At 40.5% G+C, this 27,366-nt stretch overlaps 1 protein-coding gene across 5 annotated transcripts in view; it reads left to right on the forward strand.

Annotated features, from left to right (window-relative positions):
* arhgef12a (Rho guanine nucleotide exchange factor (GEF) 12a) overlaps positions 1 to 27,366 on the forward strand; it is a 40,394-nt gene that overhangs the window by 8,317 nt on the left and 4,711 nt on the right. For 2 of the 5 annotated variants that reach the window (XM_030395990.1, XM_030395974.1), the window contains exons 2-29: positions 7,025 to 7,045; positions 8,075 to 8,166; positions 10,304 to 10,369; positions 14,683 to 14,781; positions 15,950 to 15,999; positions 16,221 to 16,278; positions 16,373 to 16,545; positions 16,710 to 16,787; positions 17,156 to 17,275; positions 17,787 to 17,894; positions 18,975 to 19,109; positions 19,341 to 19,442; positions 19,590 to 19,700; positions 19,812 to 19,910; positions 20,347 to 20,389; positions 20,684 to 20,789; positions 20,917 to 21,054; positions 21,172 to 21,204; positions 21,847 to 21,961; positions 22,053 to 22,158; positions 22,544 to 22,747; positions 22,826 to 22,964; positions 23,059 to 23,091; positions 23,202 to 23,353; positions 23,556 to 23,702; positions 24,748 to 24,833; positions 25,825 to 25,950; positions 26,143 to 26,257. In XM_030395990.1, coding sequence (XP_030251850.1) covers positions 7,025 to 7,045; positions 8,075 to 8,166; positions 10,304 to 10,369; positions 14,683 to 14,781; positions 15,950 to 15,999; positions 16,221 to 16,278; positions 16,373 to 16,545; positions 16,710 to 16,787; positions 17,156 to 17,275; positions 17,787 to 17,894; positions 18,975 to 19,109; positions 19,341 to 19,442; positions 19,590 to 19,700; positions 19,812 to 19,910; positions 20,347 to 20,389; positions 20,684 to 20,789; positions 20,917 to 21,054; positions 21,172 to 21,204; positions 21,847 to 21,961; positions 22,053 to 22,158; positions 22,544 to 22,747; positions 22,826 to 22,964; positions 23,059 to 23,091; positions 23,202 to 23,353; positions 23,556 to 23,702; positions 24,748 to 24,833; positions 25,825 to 25,950; positions 26,143 to 26,257 — 2,855 coding nt within the window. Of the gene's footprint in view, positions 1 to 7,024; positions 7,046 to 8,074; positions 8,167 to 8,421; positions 8,450 to 10,303; positions 10,370 to 14,682; positions 14,782 to 15,949; positions 16,000 to 16,220; positions 16,279 to 16,372; positions 16,546 to 16,709; positions 16,788 to 17,155; positions 17,276 to 17,786; positions 17,895 to 18,974; positions 19,110 to 19,340; positions 19,443 to 19,589; positions 19,701 to 19,811; positions 19,911 to 20,346; positions 20,390 to 20,683; positions 20,790 to 20,916; positions 21,055 to 21,171; positions 21,205 to 21,846; positions 21,962 to 22,052; positions 22,159 to 22,543; positions 22,748 to 22,825; positions 22,965 to 23,058; positions 23,092 to 23,201; positions 23,354 to 23,555; positions 23,703 to 24,747; positions 24,834 to 25,824; positions 25,951 to 26,142; positions 26,258 to 27,366 lie in introns of those variants that run through there. The other 3 variants (XM_030395983.1, XM_030395998.1, XM_030396007.1) reach the window with 3 other exon arrangements.

A 27,366-nucleotide genomic window follows, 5' to 3' on the forward strand; every position in this document is an offset into this window, starting at 1 on the left:
TGATACTATTGTTATCATGCATCGTAGCGTTAGTTGCTCTGTAATTCCCACTTCAACTAAACCAATGTAATTTTCTGAAATTATCAGACAGTTCTTCTTTTTTAAAACTTGCCTTTATCGACAGCCATTATATTCACATAAATAGTAACTATTTATCAGAATCTCATTGTTTCATATTGTCACAGTATTTATATTACATTGTTACCCAGTCTCAAAATATTGAGATGTATATGTGTTGCAATACAGCCTAAAGACCTTGCAATATTATTTTAAAGCCATGCAGCCCTGTTCTAAACAGGACAACCCCTTTGAAGATCAACCTGAACTAAAAAGGATTAGTAAAGTTCCCAGGTTTAGTTGCAGGGCTCATGACCGGCAGCAGCGTGGACAGTGTAGCATGTTGAACCACCTCTTTTCCTTTCCCAGTGCTGGAGGACAGCAGACAGCATAGCGTGAAGAAATGTCTATCCCCCAGACCTCATGTCAGGAATCCTGATGAGGTTTATTGGGGCAGAAAGGGCACTGTTTTCCCCCTGAGGCTGTAGCTTGAGCTCCAGAGCTATTGCTCTTGTCTCTCAACACACCACACCACACCTCTCTCTCTCTCGCTCCCCCCTCCCTCTCCCTCTCTATTTCATACACTCACTTAATGCTACCTTTCTTTAAAATCAATATCACCACCTTAACAGCAGTACATGGATACACCGCTAAGGTCACACGTTGAGGATGACACAAGTGTTTTGATATTGGAGTGTAATACAGAAGGGGGTTTAAAGGAGTATCACTATGTGGGTGTAGACTACTTCTTTCTCAGTTGCAGGGAGTGGAAAGCGATGACGTCATGCTGGCTGTGTGTTTGTGTGTGCACCCACATTGTGTGACTCAGGTGTATAGATTAGATAACAAGCACAATGTGTGTGTGTGTTCTCTCCCATTGGCAGGCTGCGGGCATGAATCAGGCTGCTCAAGAGACTGTATCATTACACCATTGAGATAGACTCAGAGCGGTTTTAAAGAGGTGGCATGAATGGCTGGCTGGCTGTCTGGCTGGCTGAAAAGAAGATATTACTAGTTCCATAGGGTACTCAGCAGACCAGTGGCATGAATCAGCACAAAACCCAGCTGCAGGATGCAGTCACTACAGAGTTAGACTCCAGCTACATTTTCCAGTGTAATCTTCACATCTGATGATGCTTTGCAGTGTGTAAAGTTATCTTGTAATTAAACACACCTTAGCTCAGATTTGTGCAGCCTACAGGCAACTCCCAAAACTGTCCAGTCCTCTCCCAGTTTCAGACGGGCCCCAGCCTCTCCCAGTCCCAACAACACCTATGTAAAGAGCTGTGTCACTCTGCTTCTAGTAGGAAACTCAGGATTACTGCAGCAACTCCATACATTACAAGTGTGACACTACTTTGGTATACTGTAACTTCGTTATGTCGGTTGTATCCAGACAAGTTTATCATCATGATCAGTTTGAGGTTCTTGTTTTTGTCTTAGCTCTTTTATATATTGAATAAGTAGTTCACATAATTCAACTCAGATTTGAACTTCAGTCATTGGACTGTATTTGCTTTTACTGATTCTAAGAGGAACTGAGAATAACTTTAAGTGCTTCCCCTGAATCTTCCATGAGTTGGTCTAGTTCCTTATTGTTCGCTGTTTTCCTTCCTCTTCAGTTTGGGGAGATCCTTTGACAGAAATGGCCGTATGTCAGAGAGAGTCCCGCTCCCTCGGGGCTGTTTGTCCCTCCCTCCTTTGCTACTTTTTCTCCCTCTCTCTCTCTCCACAGTCTGGTCTGGTCCCGGGCCTCTCTCCCTGCCACTGTTGCTGCAGTTGGCCCCGCTCTGCCACAGTTTTCCATCAAAACACCAAACCTCAATGGAGCATTCAAGCCCAGGCCCGCTCCAATGCTGCCCCTCCCTCTCATCCCACCCTTTTCTGACTCTGCCTTCTTTCTCCCTTTTCTCACTCACTGCAAGTTTAATGGCCCTGTCCAGGAAGAGGTCCCAGCTCAGACTTTTATAGCTGGATCTGAAGAATTGAATGAGCTGAGGCAAAATTGATTCCTAAATGCTGTCTGTAGGTTTTCAGAATGTAGTTTCCACCAGATCAACATATCATCTATCGTCTAAAAAAGTAGAACAGCTGCAAGTTTGTTTGTTTTCTTATGTATTACCAAGAAAATATTTTTAAAGTGCTGCCTGCAGCAGAGCAAAGCTTCTACAGGCTGCTTATTGATCTATCTTGACTCAATTATTTAGGCCTATAAATACTATTTTATAGTTCACATTAATGTTTTAATCCCATGCGTTGCAGGTGTTACATCCTATTACCGGTAATGTTCACATTGTATCTCAGATGCGTTCAGTTTCTAGAGCTGTGACTTATCATCCATTAATCTTCTGGTTACTCTCTTGATAACAGTCCAAAGCTTCAGTGATTACTATCAAAGAAGACTGAGAAGAGATGCACTCTCTCCCATTTGAGAATGTATGAATTCTTTTTTTGTCAGCGACTAATAGATAAACAAAATAGCTGCCTTTAATTTTCTGTCAGTCACCTACCAATTAATCGACCCACCATTTCAGCTAGAATATTTTCTCAGTTATTTAGTTGAGTTATTTATTGTTCTGTATATGGTAGTAGGGTGTTTAAAGTATTAGCATTAGGTCATAGAACAATAAACCAGTGTTGTCTACTGGACAGAGAATTCACTGCTAATGTGGAGACATTGTGATAGTTCACAAGAGATGCACTGTGAAGTTATGCGAGCCATGACTGAGTGTCAGTGAAAACTCAAGGAAACATTGCCCTGGTTGACCAGTCAGCTTTGCAGTGACTGGATTCTGTTTCCACCCAGATACAGGCTCGCTGTAACAAGCCTCTGCTCTACTGTCACAACTGTACTGTTTTGTTTCCCATGGTAACTACAACTGAATATGCACAGTACAGTATTCTGCTGTGGTGGCACGTATGACTTATCAACCTCAGCTATTAGCTTGAGCAAAGGTAAAATCCCTGCAATGAACAGTTCTGAAAGTTATTCAGCCACCCTCATAGCTATGACACCTAACCTATTTCAGACAGCAATGCGTGCAGTCATAAATGTACATTGCTCAAGTAATTGAAGATTAAATGCATCAGAATGACAACTGATACATCAGGGTGAAGCCAACAATGCTTTTACTTGCTCCTACTACATATTTACTGGGCTATGAAAAAAGGGTTATATCAAATATTATGCGTTGAAGATGATTTTGATATAAATCCTGTTTCATCTAAAGAAATGTGCTTCCAGTCTCTGTGGTTGCCAGGAAATTTGAAAGGGCAGGACAGTGCATAGCAGCGTAAACAGAGAAGTGCAACATCATAATTGTACTGTAAGGCATGAGTTAACATGTCAACTTTGACAAGACAAGTATACTGTAAATGTGTATCTATGAACCCTTTCTGTATCTGCAGTGAAAGTGAAACCAAATGTGAATTCATGAGGCTTGTACGCCTTTCCGTTTATTTGTGCTGCCACTGCATGAATCAGGCGTGATGACTTAAGTTGTCATTAGCTGCTTTGTCACATACAGGCAAGGAGTTGCTGCAGAGTACTGTAGTAGACACTGAGTTTGTGGTGTTTGTTAGTGCCTTAAAATACAGTATGGTAATTGTGAATTTCTCATTTTCAACCAGAGAGCACTTTTACTTCCTCAATGAAAGTACCTGTTTTTTTCTGATTTCCCTTTGCTGTTTCAAAATAGCTGTTATCATCTTTGTCTCAGAGAACTCTCACAGTAGCTCTAAGGAGGAGGCGGTTAGTCTGATTGGTTGTAAAAGGCACAGTCTATGTCCATGGAGACTTATTGTTAAATAACTGTTGTAAGTAGGCTAATATTTTGTGCGTGTTAGTTATGAGGAACCTTTTGGCCAATATACACTCGTATTTAGAATGATCCCTCAGTTGTTGTTATCCAGCACGTGTGACAAGGATAAAGGCAACTGATGTATTGGTCTGGCTCTTGTCTATAGGCACAAACGGGGATAAATGAGTTTAACTAAATTAATTTTACATTTGGCAGCACTTGTCAAATTAGATACTTGTCCGTTACTTTTGTTTTGCTTTATTGGTTCCCACCATCTTTGTTAATCCTTTTTGTCTGTGCAGTTTTTAATACAATGTGTAAGACTGTTGCCCTTTAAAAACAATTGTAAATACAGTTTCTTTTGTAGGCCTGAAGTAGCACTCTCTGCCTTACATGTTTTCTTTGCCTCTAAAATCCCAATGAAGTTTCTTCATCCTTTTCAGACAGGTTCGACTCCCACTATCAGTACTGCTTCACTGTGTAGCTGTGGTGCCTATTTTTGTTTTTTTTCCCCCCACACCATCAGTGTTGCTGGTTTAGTGTGGAAATCAGTGTAAAGGCAGCACTCTCGTCCACCAAGGCAGAAAGTTGTTCTTAGAGAACAAGTTATATTTTTAATGTATTATATTTATTTTAGCCTACCTTTGTCTGTATATTATTAGTGGAGAGGTGGTTGTCAGCAAGGGTTTTCAGACCTTTTAGAGGCGGTTAAGACGGATCCAGATCTGGTTGCCAGGGGAAACTACGGAACTTTTACTGTCAAGCCCTGGAGTGGTATGTTTGTGTGTTTTCAACAACTTCTTCCAGAGGCCTGGCAGTTTCAGGCTTCTCTGCAGCAGGATATGTTTGGTTTGCCATTAAGAAATGCTACCTAGTATTTTAAAGTATAGTGTATTTATTATTATTGTTTGATATCCTTGAAATGCACCCAACAGAAAGTCCTATCACTTTGTAGTGCAAAATTATTCTGTTGCATGATTACCTATTTTTGGCTAAACTGACATAAATGTTCAGGCTTTTCACTTAATTACATCCTTCAGTATCATTAATGTTGTTTCAAAGAATGCTTTTTCTTTCTTAATCTTTCTTATAGTTTCTGCTCACTGCTTCAGTCTTTCTTCATAACCTCTTGTTAGCTGGTAACTGGCATGTGTCTCGGGCAGGTCATTTCATGGTCCTATTGTTATTTCGGATATATACCGCATGATATAAATGGAATAAAAATGCCATTCCAGTTCTCTTTGAACTGTTCTGCTCTCTTTTAACAGGGGCAAAACACTACTACATTGTTTGTGAGAGCATGATTCATAAGTAGGGTTGAGCATAGACAGTATAGACAGCCTGATGCATCATCCACGTCTTAGAACTAAGTTTGCCTGTCATGTTTTCAGTTGTTCCTGTATGATCAACCAAGAACAACATTGGCCTACTCAGTTTTGCCATCCTCAAGCTTGTGCGTACACATGTCCCAGTTCAGTGTGTGTGTTTATGTGCTGACTTTTCCATCTCTCCAAGTCAGAGGTTTCTTAGGGAGTGGGCTACTTAAAGCTAGTCTTTTTTTTCTGCTGTAGGCTCTGGAACTTATTACAGTCTGAGGCACTTTCATAAACGGGCCATTCAGCTGCCCCTGCATGGCTCTGAATGGGACACACTGTCGCCAGGAGAAAGAGAGTTAATGTGGGCTAGTTAGCTGTGAGACCTCCCTATTACGGAAGACTGGTGTTTCTAAAATGTGGAGTTAATTCTTACTAGGGTTTTGTAGTATAATACTGTCAGTGTTTCGATTTTAAAGAAGAGCAGTTCGGAGTTGCATCCCGTTCCTTATTGCCTTTGTGTATTGTCCATTTTCAAGCATTTTGTAGGCTTATTCAGAAAATGTTATGTTGTCAAACATGATTATATATGAACCATCATCCCGACTAACAAATAAGATATGGGCTTTACAATAAAGTGTTAAAAGGTATTTGTTTTGTGGGGTTTCTTGGCTGAGACATCAATCTTTTCCATGCTTTCTACTTCATCACAATAAAAGAATGATAAAACTGAATCTAAATTTAGGCTTTATGATAGCTATGCAGCTATATAACTTTTATAACCATTGATGTGGTTTTTCATACTACATGAAGAAGAATGGCAAAACGTGGCTCACTCTGTCTGTAGCTGAGGGGCCACAGAGATAATTGGCAACTTCATGAGTGCTCAGTAGATTTTCCTTTCAGTGGAAAGTGCATTACTGATAAAACATGATTAATGTTACATTGGAATAGATTTTCATAGGGTCCCTCAGTTACTTATGGTTAACCTAGAACACAGAGGGGCTTATTACAGATTTTAAAATGTGGCATAAATCCTATTTATTGTTCATGGACTACTAGAGTCAAAATTGTTTTTTGAGTGAGACTTGCCTGGCCGAGCTGGGTTAGGTTTTGTGACATGCTCAGTCCTACTGATGCTTATTTGCACTCTCTTTTCAGTCCACTGCACTTCTGTGTTAGGTCTTAAATGTAGAATTATAAGAACTTTTTGTGTATAAAAATTCACTCTGAGCTAGCTTTGACGCTATAAGGCTCTAGCCTTAGAGATGACATCAAACACTTACTGCCAGAATTAAATTTATAGTGCAGTATCTGCCTCAGTTTGAATTTTCATCCATGGCTCGTCTGCCAAACAGTGAGTTAATATGCAAATCTCTAACCGTTCCTTGAAAACATTACCTTTTTCTGACCCTTTCTTTCTGCTGACAGTAACCCAAAGTTATTTCATCACTACATCACTCTGCGGCAGCAATCAGTCTCGGGGCACGCTGCCTCGAAGGAAACAGGCCATGGATGTGATGTGGATATGATTATTACAGTCAAGTCCTGATGTCTGTCAGGAACTAAATCACAACTACACACACACAAACACACACTCACATACATGTGCGCACAGCTGAGATCTGAGAGGCGGGGGACATTTGACCTGGAAAAGGCTTTAATCTGCAGCTGAAGAACTCTGATGCTTGATCAGGATTATAATGTTTACCAGGATATAGGCCTCAGGAGAAGCTGTCAGCTTGGCATCTTGTTTTTCATAAACAACTCTGCTTTTCTTGACTTTATTATATTATTAGTTTTTTCCAGGTCACTTCTGTCAGATACTGATAGTTGTTCTGTTTTATGTTGCAGGTTTCCCAGGAAGGCAAACAGGTAAGAATCTTTATTTTATTATATTTTGCAAATGTGTAGGTAATCCTGTGGCCACACACACACACACACTCCAGTGCTCCAGATGAGGCAGGTTTTACTCGGCCTGGTGTGCTGCAACACAGAAGTCTTCAGAGTTTGGACCAAACATACCCTCTCCACTCCCCCATCTCACTCATGTACACACACACATACACACACAGTATCAGGGACAAAGGGGTCCCTCTTCTGAGGGCGGCCCATCACTGCCTTTCACTGCGAACAGAACAGTGGCCTTTCACAGTTGGGGCCGGTATATGCAGAGGCAGCCATACATAGCCTCCCGATGTTCAAGCCGGAGTCTGGCCTCGTAGCACCTCCTCTGAGGAGCGTCCTTTCTCTGGCCTTGCTCCCTGGGTGCTCAGCAGAGCGGCTCCACATCCTCTCTGGCTGTCACATTATACAGTAGACACACTCAGCATGATTCATACACTAGGAGGTCCTTTAGCCACATTATTCTCAATGCTGAAGGGAACAATTGTTGGGCTCTGTGTGTTGGTGTAATTCCTCCTGAACCTTCACTCGCCTGCAGCTTGAGCATATGAAGGCAGACGGAACAGAGCGATGCAGTGATACTGCCTTTAAAAAAAAAAAAATCCTACTCATAAAAGCGACAGTGCTTGATGTAGGGCTGCAGTTGATGGTGATTTCCATAATCTATAAATCTGCCAGTTATTTTCATGGTTAATAGTTTAGTCTGTAAAATGAAGGCCAAAGTGACATCATCAGATTGTTTCCTTTAATCAACCAACTGCTCAAAACCATCCCAAGCATTTCATTTACTATCATAAGTAACAAAGAAAGACAGTAAATCCTTATATTTCTTGGACTGCAACAATAACCCTAAACCTAACGATTTTCAAAATAGTTGGTAACTAATTTTCTTTCAATCAACTAATCGTTACTGCTTTAGTTTAGATGACAATATTTATTGGACACAGGATTGTTTGTGATGGGTTTACCTGTTTCTCACGGGTGCTTCTCTTCCTCCAGAACCAGCAGCATTCTCAGTAAAGACCACCCCCCGGACAAGAAACACAAAAGTGACAAAACCTCACTTCCCTCCAATGAGTTTGACCCTACAGGTAATTTCCCACTTTTCCTCTTCAGCCTTTTTCTCCTGTTCTGTTCTTATTCACTCTTTTCCCTATATACTCTATCACATACTCTTTTTCCTCTTTTCCATCCTACCTCTGTATGCATCACTTTATCTGACTGCCTCATACATTTTCTGTCTCTCTCACCCATTTTCTTTGTCTTTCTCTCTCTTTTTCTCTCTCTAACACACACACACAAACAGTCTCATAAAACAATTGTGCTGATGATGGTTTGCTCGATGCACAAGGCATGCTGGGATGGTGAAGGGTGGTGTGTGTATCTTGCTCTATGTTTTGTTATCTCATTGACAACTTTACATTCATATTATTTGTGTGGTCTCATCTAAGACAATTGTGGAACCTTGCAACTTATTCTGAACAAGAGTTGGAATTTTTCTTTCTGAGTTAATTATCTAAAAGACAGCATAATGTGTCTTAATCGGCTAAGTCCCCATTACACTGCATTATAACAACTGGCAGAAGCTTATGTTGTGTTACGTGCTGCAGATTTTAAGCCGATAAGCCCAGAGAGGTTTGATTATAGCACCTTAAAATCTGCAACTGCATGTTTAACATCCACACGGTTCCTGTAGTTTTGCATAAATCAGCGCACTGTGGGTTTTGTATGCTCAAAGTGGTTGGGTGGTCTCGATGCATATTTGAAGGGCACAAAAGCCACTAAGCCTGTTATGCACTCCAGTATCCAGTTTATTGCAGTGTAAGATTGTTAGGGTTCAGAAACAGACTGGTTTGATATGGTGACACTCCCTGCGGTGTTTGTCAGCAATCAGGGCAGTGTGATTTGAGATATGACTGAAGCCCTCTGTATTCAAAACAAAACAGAAAATCCTCTGCACTGCATGGTGGCTTATCTCTGTATGATGCAACAAAACATAGACACGGTATGTTCTCTCACTGGTTACACAAGACATGCAGATCGTTGCGTGTTTGTGTAGCACCAGGCTAAAATCTCTCTCCATGTATCTCTCTGATGGTTTGGTCCATGTTTCGAATGAGGCAGTGATTGAAGTAGTCACAGAGAAGCAATGACGTCCTAAGATTATTATATCTAGATATTCGGATTTGAAATTATGCCCTGAACCTTTGCATGCCTGCATGTTGTTGGTCTACTTGTTTTTCCCTTTTTAGTTTTCTGCAAGTTGCATGAACTCTTAAACAGTCTTTTCTCAGATTTCCTCCTATTGCACCTTTTCTGTCATGATTTCAAAGTGGTTTGGGTTTATTAGGGATGGGCAGAAGGAGTCAGATACTCACTGGCTCATGAGAGTCACATGTTTTCATAATAATGATAATATATCCGGTAATAGGTTATTAATAATGATACATATACTGGACGCTAAAACAGGGTAATTATTTGTATTTATTGGAGCACGGCCACTCCCTCCTGTGTTGCTGGCAACGTCAACTCCTTTGCCATACGTGTATAACCACCTTCTGGTGTTGATGGACATAAAATTTTAACTGCATTTTAACCAGCTGTCTTTTCATTACGCTATAATGATTGAAATGTCAGTTCATTATTATGACGTGTAGTTAGGCAAGGCCATTTAGGTATTATCCCAATATTTCTGGATTGGAAACCCACATATTGTGTTTATTTTATGATGGTTCTGGTGCAGAGTTAAACCTTAACTGCACTCAGATCACTTAAGCTTGTGATTTCAATGCAAAAAACACAAAGTTTGGAAAAGTGGGGCCCCTGTCATTGAAGACACCATGGCTTGGTAGACTGACCCCTACAGGTTGGAGTACTTAGCTAGTTTAATTATAATTACAGCGCTCTTGCCTATCCAAACCATTATGTTTTATTAAACTACCTATTTGTTCATTTAATTTTTCTTCTCCCATGATTGTTTCTCCCTCATGATTTTCTCTTTACTGTTTTGTGTTTCCTTTCCTTGTGTCGGTTCTTGTTTTGTTTGTTTGTTTGTGTGTGTGTGTGTGTGTGTGTGTGTGTGTGTGTGTGTGTGTGTGTGTGTGTGTGTGTGTGTGTGTGTGTGTGTGTGTGTGTGTGTGTGTGTGTGTGCGTACGTGCATTTGTATGGATGTGTGTTTGCGACTGTGCTGTCTGCGCTGTGGTCTGCGTGGTGGGGGCTGTGGGCAGAAGCTCTGGTGGTGCAGAAGAGTGGCAGCAGCAGTGTGCTAGCAGAGGGGAAGCCTGAGTCCTGTGGTAAGATGCTCCTGCTGGAATGGCTGGTGTGACAGCTGCATCTATACATGCTGCAGATCCTGGTGTGAAATTGCCACTAGATGTTTGTTTAAAGCAGAGTGATGACGGTAGAGTTTTGTTTATTTTAAATCATGAAACTATTTGACTGCATGGTCAGAAGTCTGAGTTTTAAGCCCCTCTGAGAGTCAGTGCCAAGAGATCAACTCAACTGCTGTGTATCAACATAGGATTTTCCTAACATTTTCTCAGTTTTTACAGTCCACTCCAACATGATTGGATGTGCTTTGATTTAAAGCTGCAATTTACAATTATTTCATTACAGATTAGTCTTCCAATGAGTTGTTCTATAAATTGTTTGAAAACAATTCATTAACCCTTATATGCACAGACAAAGATTTTCTTTACTTGAAAATGCCAAAACTGATAATTATTTAATTCACTCTCATTTAAGATCAAGAAAAGCAGAACATGGCTGTTAATGACTGAGAAGTCACTTAATCTCTACTTTTAGATGTCAGTGGTGAATGGGATTGTTGTTCAAATAATAACATCTTTTAGCTCCGCTGCAGACTTTAAAATATGAGCAGTTCATAGTGCTCAATGTAGCCATCATAATTTAGATAATCATCTAGATAGGATGACAGAGGCTGAAGCCAGCGCTTCCCCTGATTATCCCATCCCATCAGCCCTTCTGTTTCCAATCAGCAAATCAACTTTTTTGTCTGTGTACTTGTTGATCAGTACAACAGGCTCAAGGATTACTTGACCAGGTTGTGAGATATTTGGCTTTTGATACTTTAATGAGAAACCATACAAACTATTCAAACCCATTATTTTCTACTGTCCATCTTTATGCAAAGTAAGACATTACTGCCAAAATACAGCTAAATACACCACTTCCATCTCAGTCCATGGGTGTTTTAGTAACTTTTTCCAGTAGTGAAAAATGATCAGTATTGGAATCTATTGCAGAAGACCTTAGCAGCTGTTCTCAGTACTACTTAAAAGATAGATTTTGGATTAACAGGATGCAGTTGCAGAGTTTACTTGAAACCATAATGCCACTCTTGAGTCAGATCCTGAAATTGATGTGAATTTTCTCTTAATCTAAATGTGATTAAAAATTAAGTTTGGAAAGAAAATAATGTTTAGATGCATACAAGGACCTTCACTCAGAGTAAAGCCATGTGTCCACTGAACAGAGTTAAGTGACATGATACATTATCACACATTATCATTATGGAGCCTTTTGATTGGGAGAGTGTCATCATAACCCTGGTCAGCAGCTCTCATTACATTGTCTGGGGCATTTTTTAGAATTCCTGTTATTGGCTGAGACAGAAATTCTCAAGTAATTTGAGAATTTGAATAAAATGACCTCTAGTGGGTGCCTGAACTCGCATGCAGTGAATTATCAAAAGGCTTCCATCAGAAGTGTTTCTGATGGTGTCTAGTTTCTGACTAGGACAGAGTTTATCAAGATAATCTTCTATCATATTCAACAGAGCATAGTTGTGTTTTTCCTGTTTAAATCAGTTCTCTCCTTTCTGTCTCGTCTTGCACCAATGTAGAACTAAAGACGTTTACCGACGTGAATCTTTTATCACTGAACAGCATCAGAAGAGACTTTTAGATTTAAGAAAAGTAGTCAGACCTTTTGTCGTCTTGGCTTCCTCGTTTGTGTGATTGTGGGGCTAAAGGTACTCTGTCGGTATTAAAGGTCAGTTTGGTGTCTTGAGTACATTCCCTCGTGTTACAACAAAGGGTGCTGATTGCGGATCGGCTAAACCTCTGAATAATACATTAGCTTAGATGGATTAACCTGATCAGTGATCATGTCAGCACTCCCTCTGCTGATGGTCTATAAATGCCAACCAAAGATCTCTGATACACTGTGAAGCCTAGAACAAGATCAACATCTAGAGGCAAATTCACACCAGCTCTTTAACCCATATGGCCTCATCTGTTTCCTTGACACCCCTGCCCTCTCCCTAATTTCCCTTCCCCCTGCTCCCTCAGCTCCACCTAACCCTCTCTCTCTACACCCCTCCCCCCTACCTTGGGCTTTTGCCTCCCATAACCTCTCTCCATGTATTAGCTCCTGTTCCTTCCACTCTCCAACCCCCACCCCACCACTGCCCTTATCGATTGACTCACCTCTCTGGTGGATGCTGCACTGACCGAGAAATCTGGGACAGAACAAGACATCCGTTCAAGGGTCACCTCATTCAGTCTGGGTTACTTACTGTATGAAATCAGTGTTACAGATTTTCAGGATCTTCTGTAATTACTGGAAAATCTACTTTCTGTTTAAAGTTTAAGTTCACCCAGAAATTAAATGTCATTATCTCCTTGTCATAATTTCAATGCAAAGTTGGGTGAAATTTTGTAGTCCACGAGACATTTCTGGAGCTTCATAGTTAAACAGCGCTGCAGCATTCTCCTAAACAACTGAAGTAGGATGTGACTTGTTTTAAAATGGGGAAAAAAAACAGCTGAAAGACCAAAACAGAAAATGTCTCTGTACATCTTCCGGTGTAATCCAAATGTCCAGAACCCCCGAGATCCCTAATTGATTTGAAATGATAACTTTTACACCCTTGACGAAGGACGCTAACGCATTTAGCTTAGCAGTTATGGAGAAGATTTCGGCTTTAAAAAGCGTTTACGTATTGTCTTTTCAAATTGATTTTAGATCTAGGGACCACTGGATGTATTTATATTTTATGTTTTGTTTTTCCAGTTGTTTTTTTATGTTTTTAAAGTCCCTATCTTCTTCAGCTGTTTAGGAGAATGCTGCAACAGTGTTTTGCTGTGAAGCTCCAAAAATGTTTTGTGGAATATGAAATTATGAAACCGACATGACAGTGGTGATTATTACCAAATTTTAATTTTTGGCTGAACTTATCCTTTAATGATATCATTAGGTGGCATTTTGCATTCTTTGTATTGTTTTCTTTTGTACTGTCCTGTCAGTTTAGTCGTTGTCACCCAGACATTAGATAAGCTCTTATCTCTTCTTGCCAGACTAATGAAACGCTGCATAAAACAACCTGAAAAGTAACATTCCTCCTTCTGGCCTGTGCAACTATAATCAAAAATGTCTGGGGTGCCAGATCTGTTACAGACATCACCTCACATCAGAAGTATTTACATTTTTTATGTTAATACTTTTTATTATTATTATTATTGTTTATTATTATTTTTTACTTTTGTATTTTTTTGTTGTCCTTTCACCAAAGGGGTTACTTGACAATGTAAAAATGTCTTAATTAAAAAAATACAAAAACATATAGGCTACATTATGCACAAAATACATAAAATCTCCCTAATAAATGTAAGACTGTTTAAATGTTTAACGGTCAACCTTAGAACAAGCTCTCTTTACTGTACACATTCAAATTATGAGATCTAATCAAGTTTATTATGACAACAGAGTCCCAGACTCCTGGGGTTGGATCATGTGCTGATTTGTTATACGATAGTTCACATTTTTTTAAGTTGGGCCCATAATTACATGCCCACACCTACTGTACATGTATTTTTACTCTCGTTGATACTGGCTACAAAGAGGTTTCTTCTTAAAAGTCAATCAGTTTTATAATACACATACACATGACATGTTAATATTATTTCCAGTGTGAAATGGTCCTTTAAATGAAAAGTCTATTCCTATACCCATTGGTGAAGCCAGGTCTAGGCAATATGGGCCATAATATGATGTTGCAATATTTGTAGGCTTTACATACAGCAATTCATGAATGCCAGGATTAGGCAACAAAATCAAATTTCACTATATTTCTGACTAAAATAACTTGAGAAGATTGCAAAAAATATTGTTGGGATGACTATACTCACAATATTTTAACATCATGAGATTTCGGCCAAATAATTGTGAGTAGTGTGGATAAAGGGAAGTATTAGAACAAGCAGAATAGTCTAGTAAGTTCAGAACATTACATCACTTCACTGTAATGCAGCCTTTAAAACAAGAAATAGACAACACATGAGCTCTCATTAACAATATAACGATATTGCCCAGCCCTAGGTGAGACCCAATGCTTGCACAGCACATGTAAAGCCGCTCTTAAAAAAATGAAGTTTAAAAAGTAATGTTCATAGACTGTATCACCTGCCACATCCCTTCACAATCTGTTACTTATGTAAAATGTCTCCTTAGCATGAGTTACATTTTTCAGAAAGTTGGTTGTTAATGCACTGGCTTCAGTGAGTGAAGCACATTTCTTGAAGTGACTTCCTGGTCCTTTTGAAGACACTGTTATGTCTTTCTTTCCTGTCTGTCTCACTTGCAGGTCTGGTCCAGCGATGTGTAATCATCCAGAAAGATGAAAATGGCTTTGGGCTCACTGTCAGCGGTGACAACCCAGTGTTTGTGCAGCTTGTCAAAGAAGGTAAGGAGGCGCTTCGAACTTAAAAGGAAGAAGAAAAAAATGTTAGTATGATGACGACCTCTGGTTGAGGACTGTAATAGAGACTAGGGCTCCTGGGACTCAGCACCCACCACTACCACCACCTCTCAGGCACTTACTTAGAGAAGTGAAGCCAGTGACCATATATTTCCTCAGTAGTTTCACAGTAGCTGCTGCTTCTGCTTTATCTTGTTTTCTCTTATAGAGGGGACTTTTACAGGATACTTATGTGGTATCCAACAGTCTCTTACTGTCTGTAGAGGATGATGTGAGCCGTTATCAGGTCACAGAGAACATTACACGGTCTGTACGTCAATGGGGAGAGACGGAAGAGGAAGGAACCGATCAAGGACTTTTGTTGCACTGTCATCAGTGCTTGGCAGCCTTTAACTATCTCTGTGTGGCTCCCCATTTGTGCTATTGTTAATGACTCAACACGGAAAGCAATCTACTTAGTAGATCGTTCATGTGAATAATTTATACAGTTACAAATTACAATTTTGTTTTGATCATGAACTGAGAAGCAAATCAAATTCATTCCTAGTTTGTATCTGTAATATAGGTTTTAAACCTAAAAACAAGCAAGAAGCAGTTTGATAAGGCTTTTGTTCGTTGTAAAACGGATCAAATCCAAGTATCTGTTTACATATTGACATATTATTATTATATTATTTCGTCACAAATTATCAGTCATGCCTATTTCTCTACTTGTATGCCAACTGATCACACACGATTATGTCTTTTAAATCTGCATACTGATACAAAGATGAAGACCCAAAATTCACATCATAAGTAGTGTATTAGTGGATCTGTATTTGTTTTACAAAATACTTGAGCTATGTGCTGCTGACTGTAGAGCCAGACGTGGATCTCATAATAACCTGTCTCATGCCTAAATCCCTTTGTTTTGGGTGGAGCTGTGAAACAGGTCCTTCTCGTAATATAACCACTGTTATGGTCTTTCAAAATAGCACGCAAATAGTCACTTTGCCACATCTGCTCTGTCAAGGCTATACAGTGTATTCATTGTGCAGACATATCAACAACTGCGTTATGAAATAAATGTGTGTCTTTTGTGTTTTCCCGCCTGTTTCTTCTCCGTCCACACCTCTTCTGTTGCTCTAATGCTCTTTTTCTCTCTGTTTGCCAGATGGGGCTGCTATGCGGGCAGGTGTTCAGACAGGAGACAGGATCATCAAGGTATTGTGTTCATCTGCATCTATGTCTTTAAACTGCTAACGTCACTGTTTTCCTGTCCAAGGCTGAAACAGAGGCTATAGGCTGCCACCTGCTGGCCAGTCAGTTTATATGCTTTCTTCATGCTGTACCATACAAATGTGATGTCGACTTGGATTTATTGGATTTAGTCCACGGATTTATTATCTGTTTATTCTCATCATAGTATAATTTCTGTTTTCCAGGTTAACGGGACCCTTGTTACACATTCTAATCACATAGAGGTGGTGAAGCTTATCAAATGTAAGTTCCTCTGTCTCCGTTCCAGCACATCTTCTCATTTTGAAAAAAAACCTTAAAGTGACACTGACACTTTGTTTTGGTTTGACCACTTTAGCGGGCTCCTATGTGGCCCTCACAGTGTTGGGGCGGCCTCCAGGGCTCGCCCAGATCCCTTTGTCTGAAGCAGAGTCTGAAATGTTGGGTGTTAGCATTTCCTCTCCAAACTCCCCAGCAGCAGAGCGCCCCTACAGTCCTCAGGACCGCTTCTCCTCCACTCTCCCATCATGGGTACATCACTTACTTGAATTGCCTTCTTTCAAAGTCTTGCCTCCACAAATTCCATCTACATCATCTTTCCTCATGTCTAAGGTCTGCTTGAATGCACCTCACCTGCAGTCAAATGCGCACTTCCTTTATGAGTTTCAATTTCCCTTTTAATTTTTTCCCGACAGGATGAGAATAACAGTGTCTCCAACCAAAAGGTTGACGTGTTGCAAAGGATGCTCTCCAGAGAGACACAGGAGCTGCAGGTAAGCATAACATTCACTGTCACTTCCTGTCTTCTTTCCACTGTAACATTGTTTTACTTGACAGGTGTTGGCAGCATTTAGGTGACTTGCATACTTTATTGCATAGTTGTATATAATTAAACCCTGTTATGGAACGTTCTGTCATTAGACGTGTTGAAAATAAAATAATCTGCTTTCATCAGTTTTTATTTAGAACATAACTTAAGGTTGGAGACAGGCAGTGTGTAGGGGTGGAGGCAACAGCGGCCTTTTATTGCGCAATCATGTAGTGTATAATGACTATACAGCCGAACTTTGAACCCTGATTCTACTATACAGACAGCTCAATACAACTGTTACTGATTTTTGGTTTTGATTTTTCTGTACAGGCCATGAAGGAGGAGTACAGCAAGAACCCCTCCCCCAAACTACTGAAAGACATCCAGGAAGCTAAGAAACACATTCCTCAGCTGCAGGGTCAGCTCCTCAGGGCCACTGGGGCAACACAGGTGAAGCAAACACACACACACACACACACACACACACACACACACACACACACAAAACTGATAAACTGCCTCCATGTACTGAAATACACAGAAGGGTATCCAGGGACGCTGATGCACCAGCAGCATCCAGGCTGTGTTTGCATTATTTTGTGTAGTGCGTTTAGGGATCGCTCCAGACAAACATTAATCCTAATCTTATCAGAGGATTAGGCTTTCTCTGTGGGAAGCCACTCTTTTGTGTCTGTGTGACAGCTTATTTTACATACACCACTCACTGAATCAAGTGTTATGCATGTCAGCATAACAGTCTGCTCTCTCTTTACAAGTTGTATTTAACAAGATTATGCTCCTAAAACACACATTTACATGGTTAATTATTTGTCATCCATTTAGCCTGTAAGTTTGCTCTTCATCTAAAACATGTTAAATGTGGAACTTTTTGAATCTTGCTGTTATTTAGTATATAGATACTATATTTAGTAATAAGTCTTGTGTTCACTTGAATCCATAGGAGGCTGTTCCAGGCAGTGATGCAGACGATGGTAGCATGTTTGAGACAGACCACACTCCTGCCTTGAAGGGAGACAACAGTACGGACCTGTCCTGGACCAGCTCTCCTGTAAGTTGTTGACCATCAGCACTACTAACCAGATAATTAAAATTTCCCACTGATCTTCATATTTAGGGTGGTTTTAGGCCAAATTTGGTGGTGTGGCAAAAATGCAGGTTTTCCCAAGAGAGCAGTCAGTTATGGCTGCGACAGTGCCAGTTGTAAGGGGTTCTGTAGAAAATTACAGCCGGCTGCGGCGAAAAGGTTGAGACAAACTAAACTTTTGAAGATATGGGGCCTGACGTCCCATCGCAGTGGCCAATTACATATGCTGGCAATCAGAATGGCGGCATGAATGACTTAAAACATAGTGGATTGTAATGTAATGTGTCATGCTCAGTTGGCATTCTGCACCAGTTTAAAACACATCGGTGGATGCCGACGATCACTGTAGCACTGGCATGCTTAACCTACCGTGGCAGAGGCTTGACCGGAGATCAGAGGCAGAGTAGACTGGGTCAGTAGCTGGGCTTGTTACTTAGCATGGCTAAATGCTACAGAGGGAACACAAACGACATTTCTTTGTGTAGCGCTATGTAATACTTGTGATCACTTGGATTGGACTTGTGCCCCAGTCTAAAACGCATAGTAATAATCTGTCATGCATGCTGGTTGTTTAGCATTATTTGTAAACCGTCAATGTGGATAAACAATCTCTAGTAAAACCAGCATTCTAATAGCATAACAACATAGAAGCCTCGTCTTTCAGCTGATCAGCCGGGGTTCCCAACATGTGATACACATGTACCATGGAGTCACAATGTGACAAAAACCTGTGACATTTTGCTGCACAGATTTGATCTGAATGTGCCCTCAGCCTTGATTCAAAGACTAGATAAGCTTTAGGGAAGAACATTCATGGCTAAATCATGCTAAATTAGATTAATCTTAATAAGACCTGCTTAGCTTTGACTGCTTCAGATCAGGTCAACACCACTGCAAGAACAATAAGTGTAGGTATTGATTCTGTATCCCATTTTCTGTTGGTCACGTATAATAACTAATTGAATTGATTACTTGGCACCTGTAGTTTTTGATAATTCTTTTCTGAATTGAGGGTGAAAATGTTCTGCTTCATGTCAACTCCAGATATCACGTGGGTTTGGGCCTGGATCACCAGAGAGTCTCTGCCAGAGAGAGTTATCCTGCCCCAGCCCAAAGAGCACACCCAGGAACAGCTTCAATTCCTGCCACTCTCCTGAGGCAGAGGACGCCACTGACCTGGTAGTTATACTCTTTGGCCATGTGCAGATTTTAATCAAGAAATGTACTGATTTGCTCCATCTCCTGGAGCAAATGTTTGGATGTTAGAAGTGTGATTTATAGATAAATATTGCATGTTTTTAGATATTACGTAAATAGTCTCTGTCAATGCAAGTATATGTACAGTGTGTATTAAAATGTCCAAATGGAGAATTTCTTTGTGAGATACATTTACCACCATCTTTTCTCCAGGACTCTCTGTCCCCTACCACTGTCAGCAGTCCCTCCTCCTCCCGCCTCGTCTCGCAAATAATTGGTGCTGAGGACGACTATTTTGATTCAGACCAGGAGCAGGTATTTTAACACAGGCAATCTTCTTGACCATACACATTGATTGACACAATCATACACATCTTCTTGTGGTAATCATACACATCTCATTGTAAGCATCGTCGGCAAACACCACAAGACGATAAAGTTGTTCTTCTGATTGTGTTTCAGACTAACGGCCAGTGTAACAGCTTTAACAGCATCGAGCAGCTCAAGTCTCGCCCTGCCCACCTCGCAGCCTTCCTTCACCATGTCATCTCTCAATTTGACCCTGCTCCTGTGGTAAGACCCTCATCCTGCACACCTTGTTCAAAACTTTTAAGCAATAAGTTCCTGTTTTCACGCAGCCTGGCAGACGCTATCGCTAACTAGTATTTCATCTTATGTCCTCAGCTGTGCTACCTCTATGCTGACTTCTACAAGCAGACCAACTCCAAAGAGACCAGACGGGTGTTCATGGACCTCCACACCTTTTTCATAGACCGGGGAGCAGTAAGTACAGTTTTTGTTCCTTACAGTGTAATATGGGCAACACTACAGGTCAGGCTGATCTAATGTTCTTCTGTCTTGTGTCACAGAATGTGTACAGTGCATCACTGATTAGATTCTGACCAATAATTGGTCATCACTAAATAGACCAAGGAAAGCCCCAACATCTGATGTTTGTTGTCTTTAAACCTTGTCTATAAATCTGAAACAGTTTTGACTTAACATGGAACGATCTACATGACCAAAACATTTTCTCAGTCAACACCAAATTGCCTAAGACAGCAACTTTATAGGTTAGAGTAAGGTTATGTATGTGTTCCAAGTTGGCTAGTGCATCATTCACCATGTGACTATGGGTGCCTCGATTTTGTAGAATCTAGTTTATTCGTTAATATTTTTTTTCCTGCTCATTTGTTGACACTGACTCTTTTATTTTTAGAATCTGAAAGTTCCTGTTCCTGAATCCATCTCTGCTGACCTCGGTAAGTATTTAATGCTGTGCTGTCATTTTGGAAAGGTGAACATTTTGTTGTTAGTGTCACCTTTTGTACTTCTGTTTGCTCCTATCGCCATCCTCATTAAACAGTCCATGTAACATGTACTCAACCATGCAGGCTACCAATTAAGGTATTAAGAAATCAAACGCTCTGCTGGTTTGGAAAGTATTGCTTAACCGTAACAGTGCATATTTAGTGTTCACTTGCCATAATCGCTTTAGAGTCACGCAGTACAGTATATGTGAGTATTTGTGTGTGTGTGTGTGCATGTGTTTGCAGACCGGCGGCGGACAGAACTGATCCCAGAGGAGATAAACAGACAGCATGTTCAAACACTGCAGGACTCTCTGCTCCCTGACATTCAGAAGAATCTCGAGGATTTCAGGTAAATTTGTCAATCAGACATTTTATTTTCTTTGGTCTTGCAGATTAAGATTTATTGCAGAACTTATCTTTTTGTATAACCTAAGTATCTCACTTATTACACTGCGGGTATATGTTTGTACCTCTAGGCAGAAGCGCAGTATGGGGCTGACGGTGGCTGAAGTAGAGTTGGCCAGACTGGACCAAGAGAGAATCAGGGACCGTGTCACTCTGGAGCGAGAGCGCTCATATGCTGAAAACATCATCACCAAGATAGAGGATATCCTGTAAGTAGCACATCCCACAAACACATATGCTGCTTGGATGCACAAATACTCATGATCTTATGTCTCTAATCATTATTTGCCACTCAGATGTTTATTTCTTCTTTTTGTTGTTTATAGGTTAACTACTCAGACCACAGAGGAAGAGAAATGGTAAGTGAACTAAAATTGTGGATCATTTGGTTAATTGATATGAGTATTTCTCGAATCACACAAGGGGAGATCATTTAGGGCTTTAAGGGCTCTCATGGCCTCTCGAACCATCTGTCTTCATAGCGATTACAGGCTGTAATGTGTCTCATAGTAATCTAAAACAATTACTGTGTCACAGTTTATTTAATTAGACTTTATGACTCTTTCAAAATAACTACTACAGAAATCTTGATCTAAATTAATAACATCTGTCGGTGGTTGTCATTTTTGATCTTTAAAGGATAGTCTTTGACGTTTTGACAAAGAACAGCATATTGGTGTCATCCAAACCCCACTCTACATCTTCCATAGTAAAGGCATGAAGCGCTCAGGCAATTTCTTAAAGATAACATCTAATTTATGCAGTATGTTTATATTCAATAATTCAAACGTGTGACTGATTAAAACAGCCTTGTTTGAAATGCCATATGGTCGCAGCGCACTGCAGATGGTTTGTGGAGAAACTGTATGAGAAAGACTGGTGCGACATATGGTACAAGACACAATATGGACACTTGTTCTCTTCAATTTTTAGCGATCTGTTTCTTTATTTGTCACAAATCAGAAAGGGGTGACCAAAGTCTTACTGTTGTTTTCCTTTAGCACTACAATGCAGTATGTCATATATACATACATGAAGCACCTTGGTGTGAGGGTCAAGGAACCTCGCAGTCTGGAGTCCAAACGGGTCAGGATCAACTTTCTCCCCAAGATCAAGGTACATAAAGCTAATCTTTACACCTTGACTCTCTCTCTCTCTCTCTCTCTCTCATCTGCCTGACACTTCTCATATATTTTTTAAAAATCAGAAAAGCATCAAGACAGAAAAGGAAGGAGAAGAGAAGGTGAAGAAACCCAGATTTCCAAGCATCCTTGGACCTCAGCGTCGGCCCAGCCGCATCGAAGCAGCATCAGGTGTGACAGGACTTTAGAATAAACCATAATTATGATACTTCTGTTAAGTAAGGCTTCAATTAACAATTATTTTCATGAACAGTAATTTTTTTATATTACTCTGTTAGTCATTTTGCTTCTAAAATGTCAGAAAATTACAAAAAATGTTGATCAGTGTAACCCAAAGCTAATCCTAAAAAGTCTTGTTTTGTTCACATCCCAGATATATTGAGTATTCTGTCACAGAGGGAAAAAAAGTATTTTGTGGAATCAAAAAATTACTACATTTTTTTAATTTTCTGAAACCAATTAATTGAGTGACAAAGTTTACAACTAACAATTTAATAATTGCAGCTCTACTGGTGAGGCTTTTTCAAATTTTGACTCTTTCTCTCTGTGTATTCAGTTGGTAAAGCCTTGGATGGCCGCCCCCGGCCTCAGAAACAGTTGTCTCAGCCCACACTGGGAGCAAGCGAGCACATGGAAGCCGGTCGTCTAAGAGGCAGCCAATCGAGTGAGGGCTCTGAACTTGTACACTCCACGTCTGTCAACACTTCGTCTCCAAACAGCGCCACCTTTAGCTCCGACACTAGCCGAGACACTGATATGGGTGAGTTACTGAACAACTGAATCAGACACATCGGTAGAGGAAGTGTTGGTTTCTAACTTTTTACTTTTTGTCTTTCAGGTGGGACTCCGACCTCAGGCCCCTCCAGGCTGAGCGACGGCCTTCAGTCCGACCCTCTGGATGGGTTGCCGTACCCTGCTACGCACTTTGACCTTTACAGCCTGGACCAGCTGCAGGAGGATGACAGAGAAAGCGACAGGTGTGTCAACAGTCACATTTGCAGTTTTGCCTCTTTACATAGAGATGATTGATTTTTATTTAACGTTGATTATTCTGTCCAATATTTCATCTAGAGCCCACGAGGGAACGCCAAAGGCAATTAGAAGGTGAGAATACCTGTTTATGTTGACTTCTCTAACATATATGCATCTGAAAAATAGGTAGTGTTGATAATTTTATCAGCCAGATGAAAAGTTAACTTTCGGTCTCGCCCCAGGCTTGAGGGACTGTGTCCTGCTGATGTGCAGAGCGAGGACGACCAGGGAACAGACTCTGAACATGACCCCCCGTACTGGCAGCAGCTAGTGGGACGAGAGGTCTTAGCAGGTCTCCGGCCTCAGGAAATCAAGAGACAGGAAGTTATCAATGGTGAGGACATGGCTTCCCACTTCACATGATATGTTAAAGCCAGATCTATTTTCAAATAATTCCCTTTCAGTGTGCTTAAAAACACTGTTGTGTTAGATAATGATATGATATACAGCACCAGCAAGCTGCTGTCAAATGTAAATCATGCTGAGCCATGAATTGTCTGCCATCTTGAGTTAACATCTTGCGTTTGTGTCTGCAGAGCTGTTTTACACAGAGCGTGCACACGTCCGGATGCTTAGAGTTTTGGACCACGTTTTCTACCAGAAGCTCTCCAAAGAGGCCATCCTGCCTCCTGCTGACATCAAGAACATTTTCACAAATCTGGAGGAGATTCTTCAGCTGCATGGTACACGCATACATCCATCAGAACTTCTTATCTATGCATGGCTGCTCTTGAACCTTTAAACAGTTGCAAAAATCTGAAGGAAGGCAGTAAGAATAAAAAATGCAAGCAAAACTAAACTACAAAGATAAAACATTGAGAGCATTCTTAGTTTTGCGTTGTGTTCCTTGTCTTTGTTATCTTAAGGGGGGTACACACTACAGGATAATTGGGCCGATTTTTGTCTCGATTTCCCCCTTACGATCAAAGCCAGCAAAGGCCCTATTATCTGATGTTTGCAAAGGACATCGTGTCTGATTTTCCTGTGGTGTGGGGTGTGTTAAGAGTGATTTTGTCCAGTCAGATCCGCTCGGAAGGTGTCAGAAGGAGAGATCGTAAATAATGAACATGTTTAATATTTGAAACTAGAAATCCTGTAATGTGTGGGGTGTTCCGAGCGGAGCCGAGCACGCACAGCGTGTGATGTCACGTGTACCGGACCAACAGCCAATCAATATGCGACCTGAGTCAGCTGTGTTTCTCCGTCAGCCTTTTATTTACCTGTTACCATGGTTACCCACAGTACCCGGGGCCAGAGCGCACAGCGCTGCTCTCGAAGCTATCTGTAATACTTCTGACAATTTTTACTCACCTCCAACTCGCGCTGTAACGCATACAGCCCACACTCTCGTCGTCTCCAGGACTTTTTCAGCCAGTAATAGGTGTAAAACAACCACCACTGCATCTTCCGGTTCATCCGCCATGTTTGTTTACACTAAAGTCACGTTTGACCATGCAAGATTTGCAATATTGCGCGTGAAGGAACCTGATACTCTGCTGAAGAATCGGTTAGTGTGTGGTGTGCACTACGGAGAACACCACACACTATAAGATCAGCAGAGAGAGATCTTGTGTGATCTGTGTTTTGTTATCATCAAGTGTGTGGTCTCCTAATCTGTGAAGGTTTGAAAAATCCTGTAGTGTATACCCGCCATTAGATACACACACACACGGTGACACACACACACACACGTTGACGGTCCATTGGTGCTTCTCCTTTGTATTACAGCTTCAATACTGGAGCAAATGGCAGCCGTTCGGAAGAGAAATGAGTCTTCAGTAATTGATCAGATAGGAGACGACTTGCTCTCCTGGGTGAGTACAATTCTCAGGCTGAAATTGTATATCCTCTTTCAAACATTTTCTTATATTGAATACATTTTCAAGATGACTGATGGCAGGAAAAAAACAGCTAAGAAATTGAAATTTCCCCACTTTAAATTCCTTTAAAGTGGAGGAAAAATGTTTTACTGTTGGTGTTTTTCAGGTTCAATTCTTTTTATTTAGACAGTGTAATTGAATGTGATAATGGTTTTGAACAAAGAGAAGGGTTTCTTTTACACTTAACATTAAATCCTTACATCCTACACCAAAATCCTGAGGTTATAGAAAGTGTTAAAGGTTTGGAAAATGCTTAACCGTTTTGTTTATTTTATGTTAGAAATGAGCTCAAATTTGACTAATCCTTGAAAATCATCATTATCTTGTGTTTCATCTACACAAAACTAAATATTTTTGATATTTGAAATTAAATGGTCCTGTTTTTTGTTTTTTTGGTTGCCACATCAATTTAGATGTGATGATAAATGTTTCAAGAGTTTGGAAATTTTTGGTGAAGTTCTTCAAAAGAGCTTGAATTCTACTCTTACAAAGCTTAAACATGACACAAAGGAACAACTCCGCCCTCCTCAGTAACAAGAATTGTATTCGCAGTGGAAGCAAGTGAAACGGAGCATGTTTCTGTAAATGGTTATGTCAGACAGTGCCCTAAATTTGGCTGACATCTCTACATCTCTATATCATGTGTGATACATTTGATGAGAGGTCCCTACATATCAGCTGGCAGCCTTGTCTAAGGGGGTTAAGTTGGGTAAACGGTCCCCTGAGGGTCAGATTGATCGATCTAGTCTACGTTCAAACTTAAGCCGTCTCTGCTGCTGCGAGGACTTAAGCCTGGCCCCCTTCTGGGAGTTGCTGCTCATTGTAATGGTTAAATACTAGACATTTCCATGGCAACTACCCCTGACCCAGATCGACTGAGTGACTGATCACCGTCTCTGTCCTGTCTTGGGTTGGGTGGTTACAGTTCAGCGGCGGAGAGGAGGAGAAGATCAAGCAGGCAGTGGGGACGTTCTGCAGTAACCAGCCATTTGCTCTAGAGATCATCAAGACCAAGCAAAAGAAAGACTCGCGGTTCACCTCGTTCATCCAGGTACTGACATCATGCTCACATATTGCAGAAAATTGTTCGACAGAGATAACGTTTGAGTGAAAATTACTGAATGGATGCATCATAGAGAAGATTCAACCCAAGTCGCATTTAGTCACCTGAAACATACTTCTTGAAATATGTACTTATGCTGTTTGATGACCATCCAACCTGATTTTATTTATTGCTTGGCAGGAGGCCGAGAGTAACAGACTGTGTCGCCGACTGCAGCTTAAAGACATCATTCCTGTAGAAATGCAGCGGCTCACCAAGTACCCCCTGCTACTAGAGAACATCTCCAAGTACACAGGTGCTGTAGTGTTTCCTTACCAATCAGAGTTCCTTCACAACAATTTGCAGTAATTCGTTCATGTTGTAATCAGCTTATGTGCACAACATTGTTATAGTGCAAAAATGACTCCACACACTAACCATGTGCATGGCCTTGCACATAATAATGATTCAAATCAAGATGAATGAATGATCCATAAATGTGGCTTGTAGATATTAGTTTTCTTGAATGGTGATAGAATATAGCTGCAACCAACCAAACATTTCTACTCGTTATATTCTTAATTAAACCATTAATCTTTTGTCCTATAAAAAAACAGAAAGTACAGAACATCTCCATTACAAGTTACCAGGGTCTCAGAGCAGGGAATTGTGGGGATTTTTGCTCTAAAAAAGTACTTGATTAATGATCAAATTTGTTGAAGATACATGTTTTCCCTATGGACTAATTGCAGCTTTATAAACTAATTTGATGGACACAAGCAGGGCATCTGCAGGTGCCAAAATAGTCTTTAAGTAATCTTAATTGCCACAAACATTTTGTCTGATTTCATTTATCCGAAACGTATTTCTTGTGGTTTAAATCAGTAGAGCTCCTCTGCTTGATGATGTTACAAATCTTTAAACTGCATAATACTGTCTTTTTGCGTTATACTTGCACTCACCTGACCCCAGGTTACAGATTCAAATGTAAACATATGGCTTTAAAGTTAATCTAAAACTCATGTTAGCTCCTGTAAACTGCTATTTCTGTTGATGGGCCTTGTTTAAAAAAGTTACATAGTGCACCTTTAATGCTGTCAACATGCAGGAGCAACAACAGAGCAGGTTTTTACAAAACACTTCTGGTTAATGCATGTACATAAACTGATTCCTCTCTGGAAGCCTTACACAGACATCGCAGTCTGTTCCACTTTGTCACAAATATTTCAACCACTGACTCCAATCACAGAGAGTCATTGTGATCTGCTTTTAAAAATGACAGCTTCAAAACACTATTATATTTATTCTTTTCCCTGACAGTGTGTTGTATATTTGGTCAGATTGGTTGTCGCTGTGAACTTAAAAAAGAAATTAATTATTTTTCTAAGTTTGGCCTGCTCTGGTGCAGCTCCTCCGCACACAACT

The sequence above is a fragment of the Sparus aurata genome, chromosome 2, assembly GCF_900880675.1.
Source record: "Sparus aurata chromosome 2, fSpaAur1.1, whole genome shotgun sequence".
NCBI classification, from domain to species: Eukaryota; Metazoa; Chordata; class Actinopteri; order Spariformes; family Sparidae; genus Sparus; species Sparus aurata.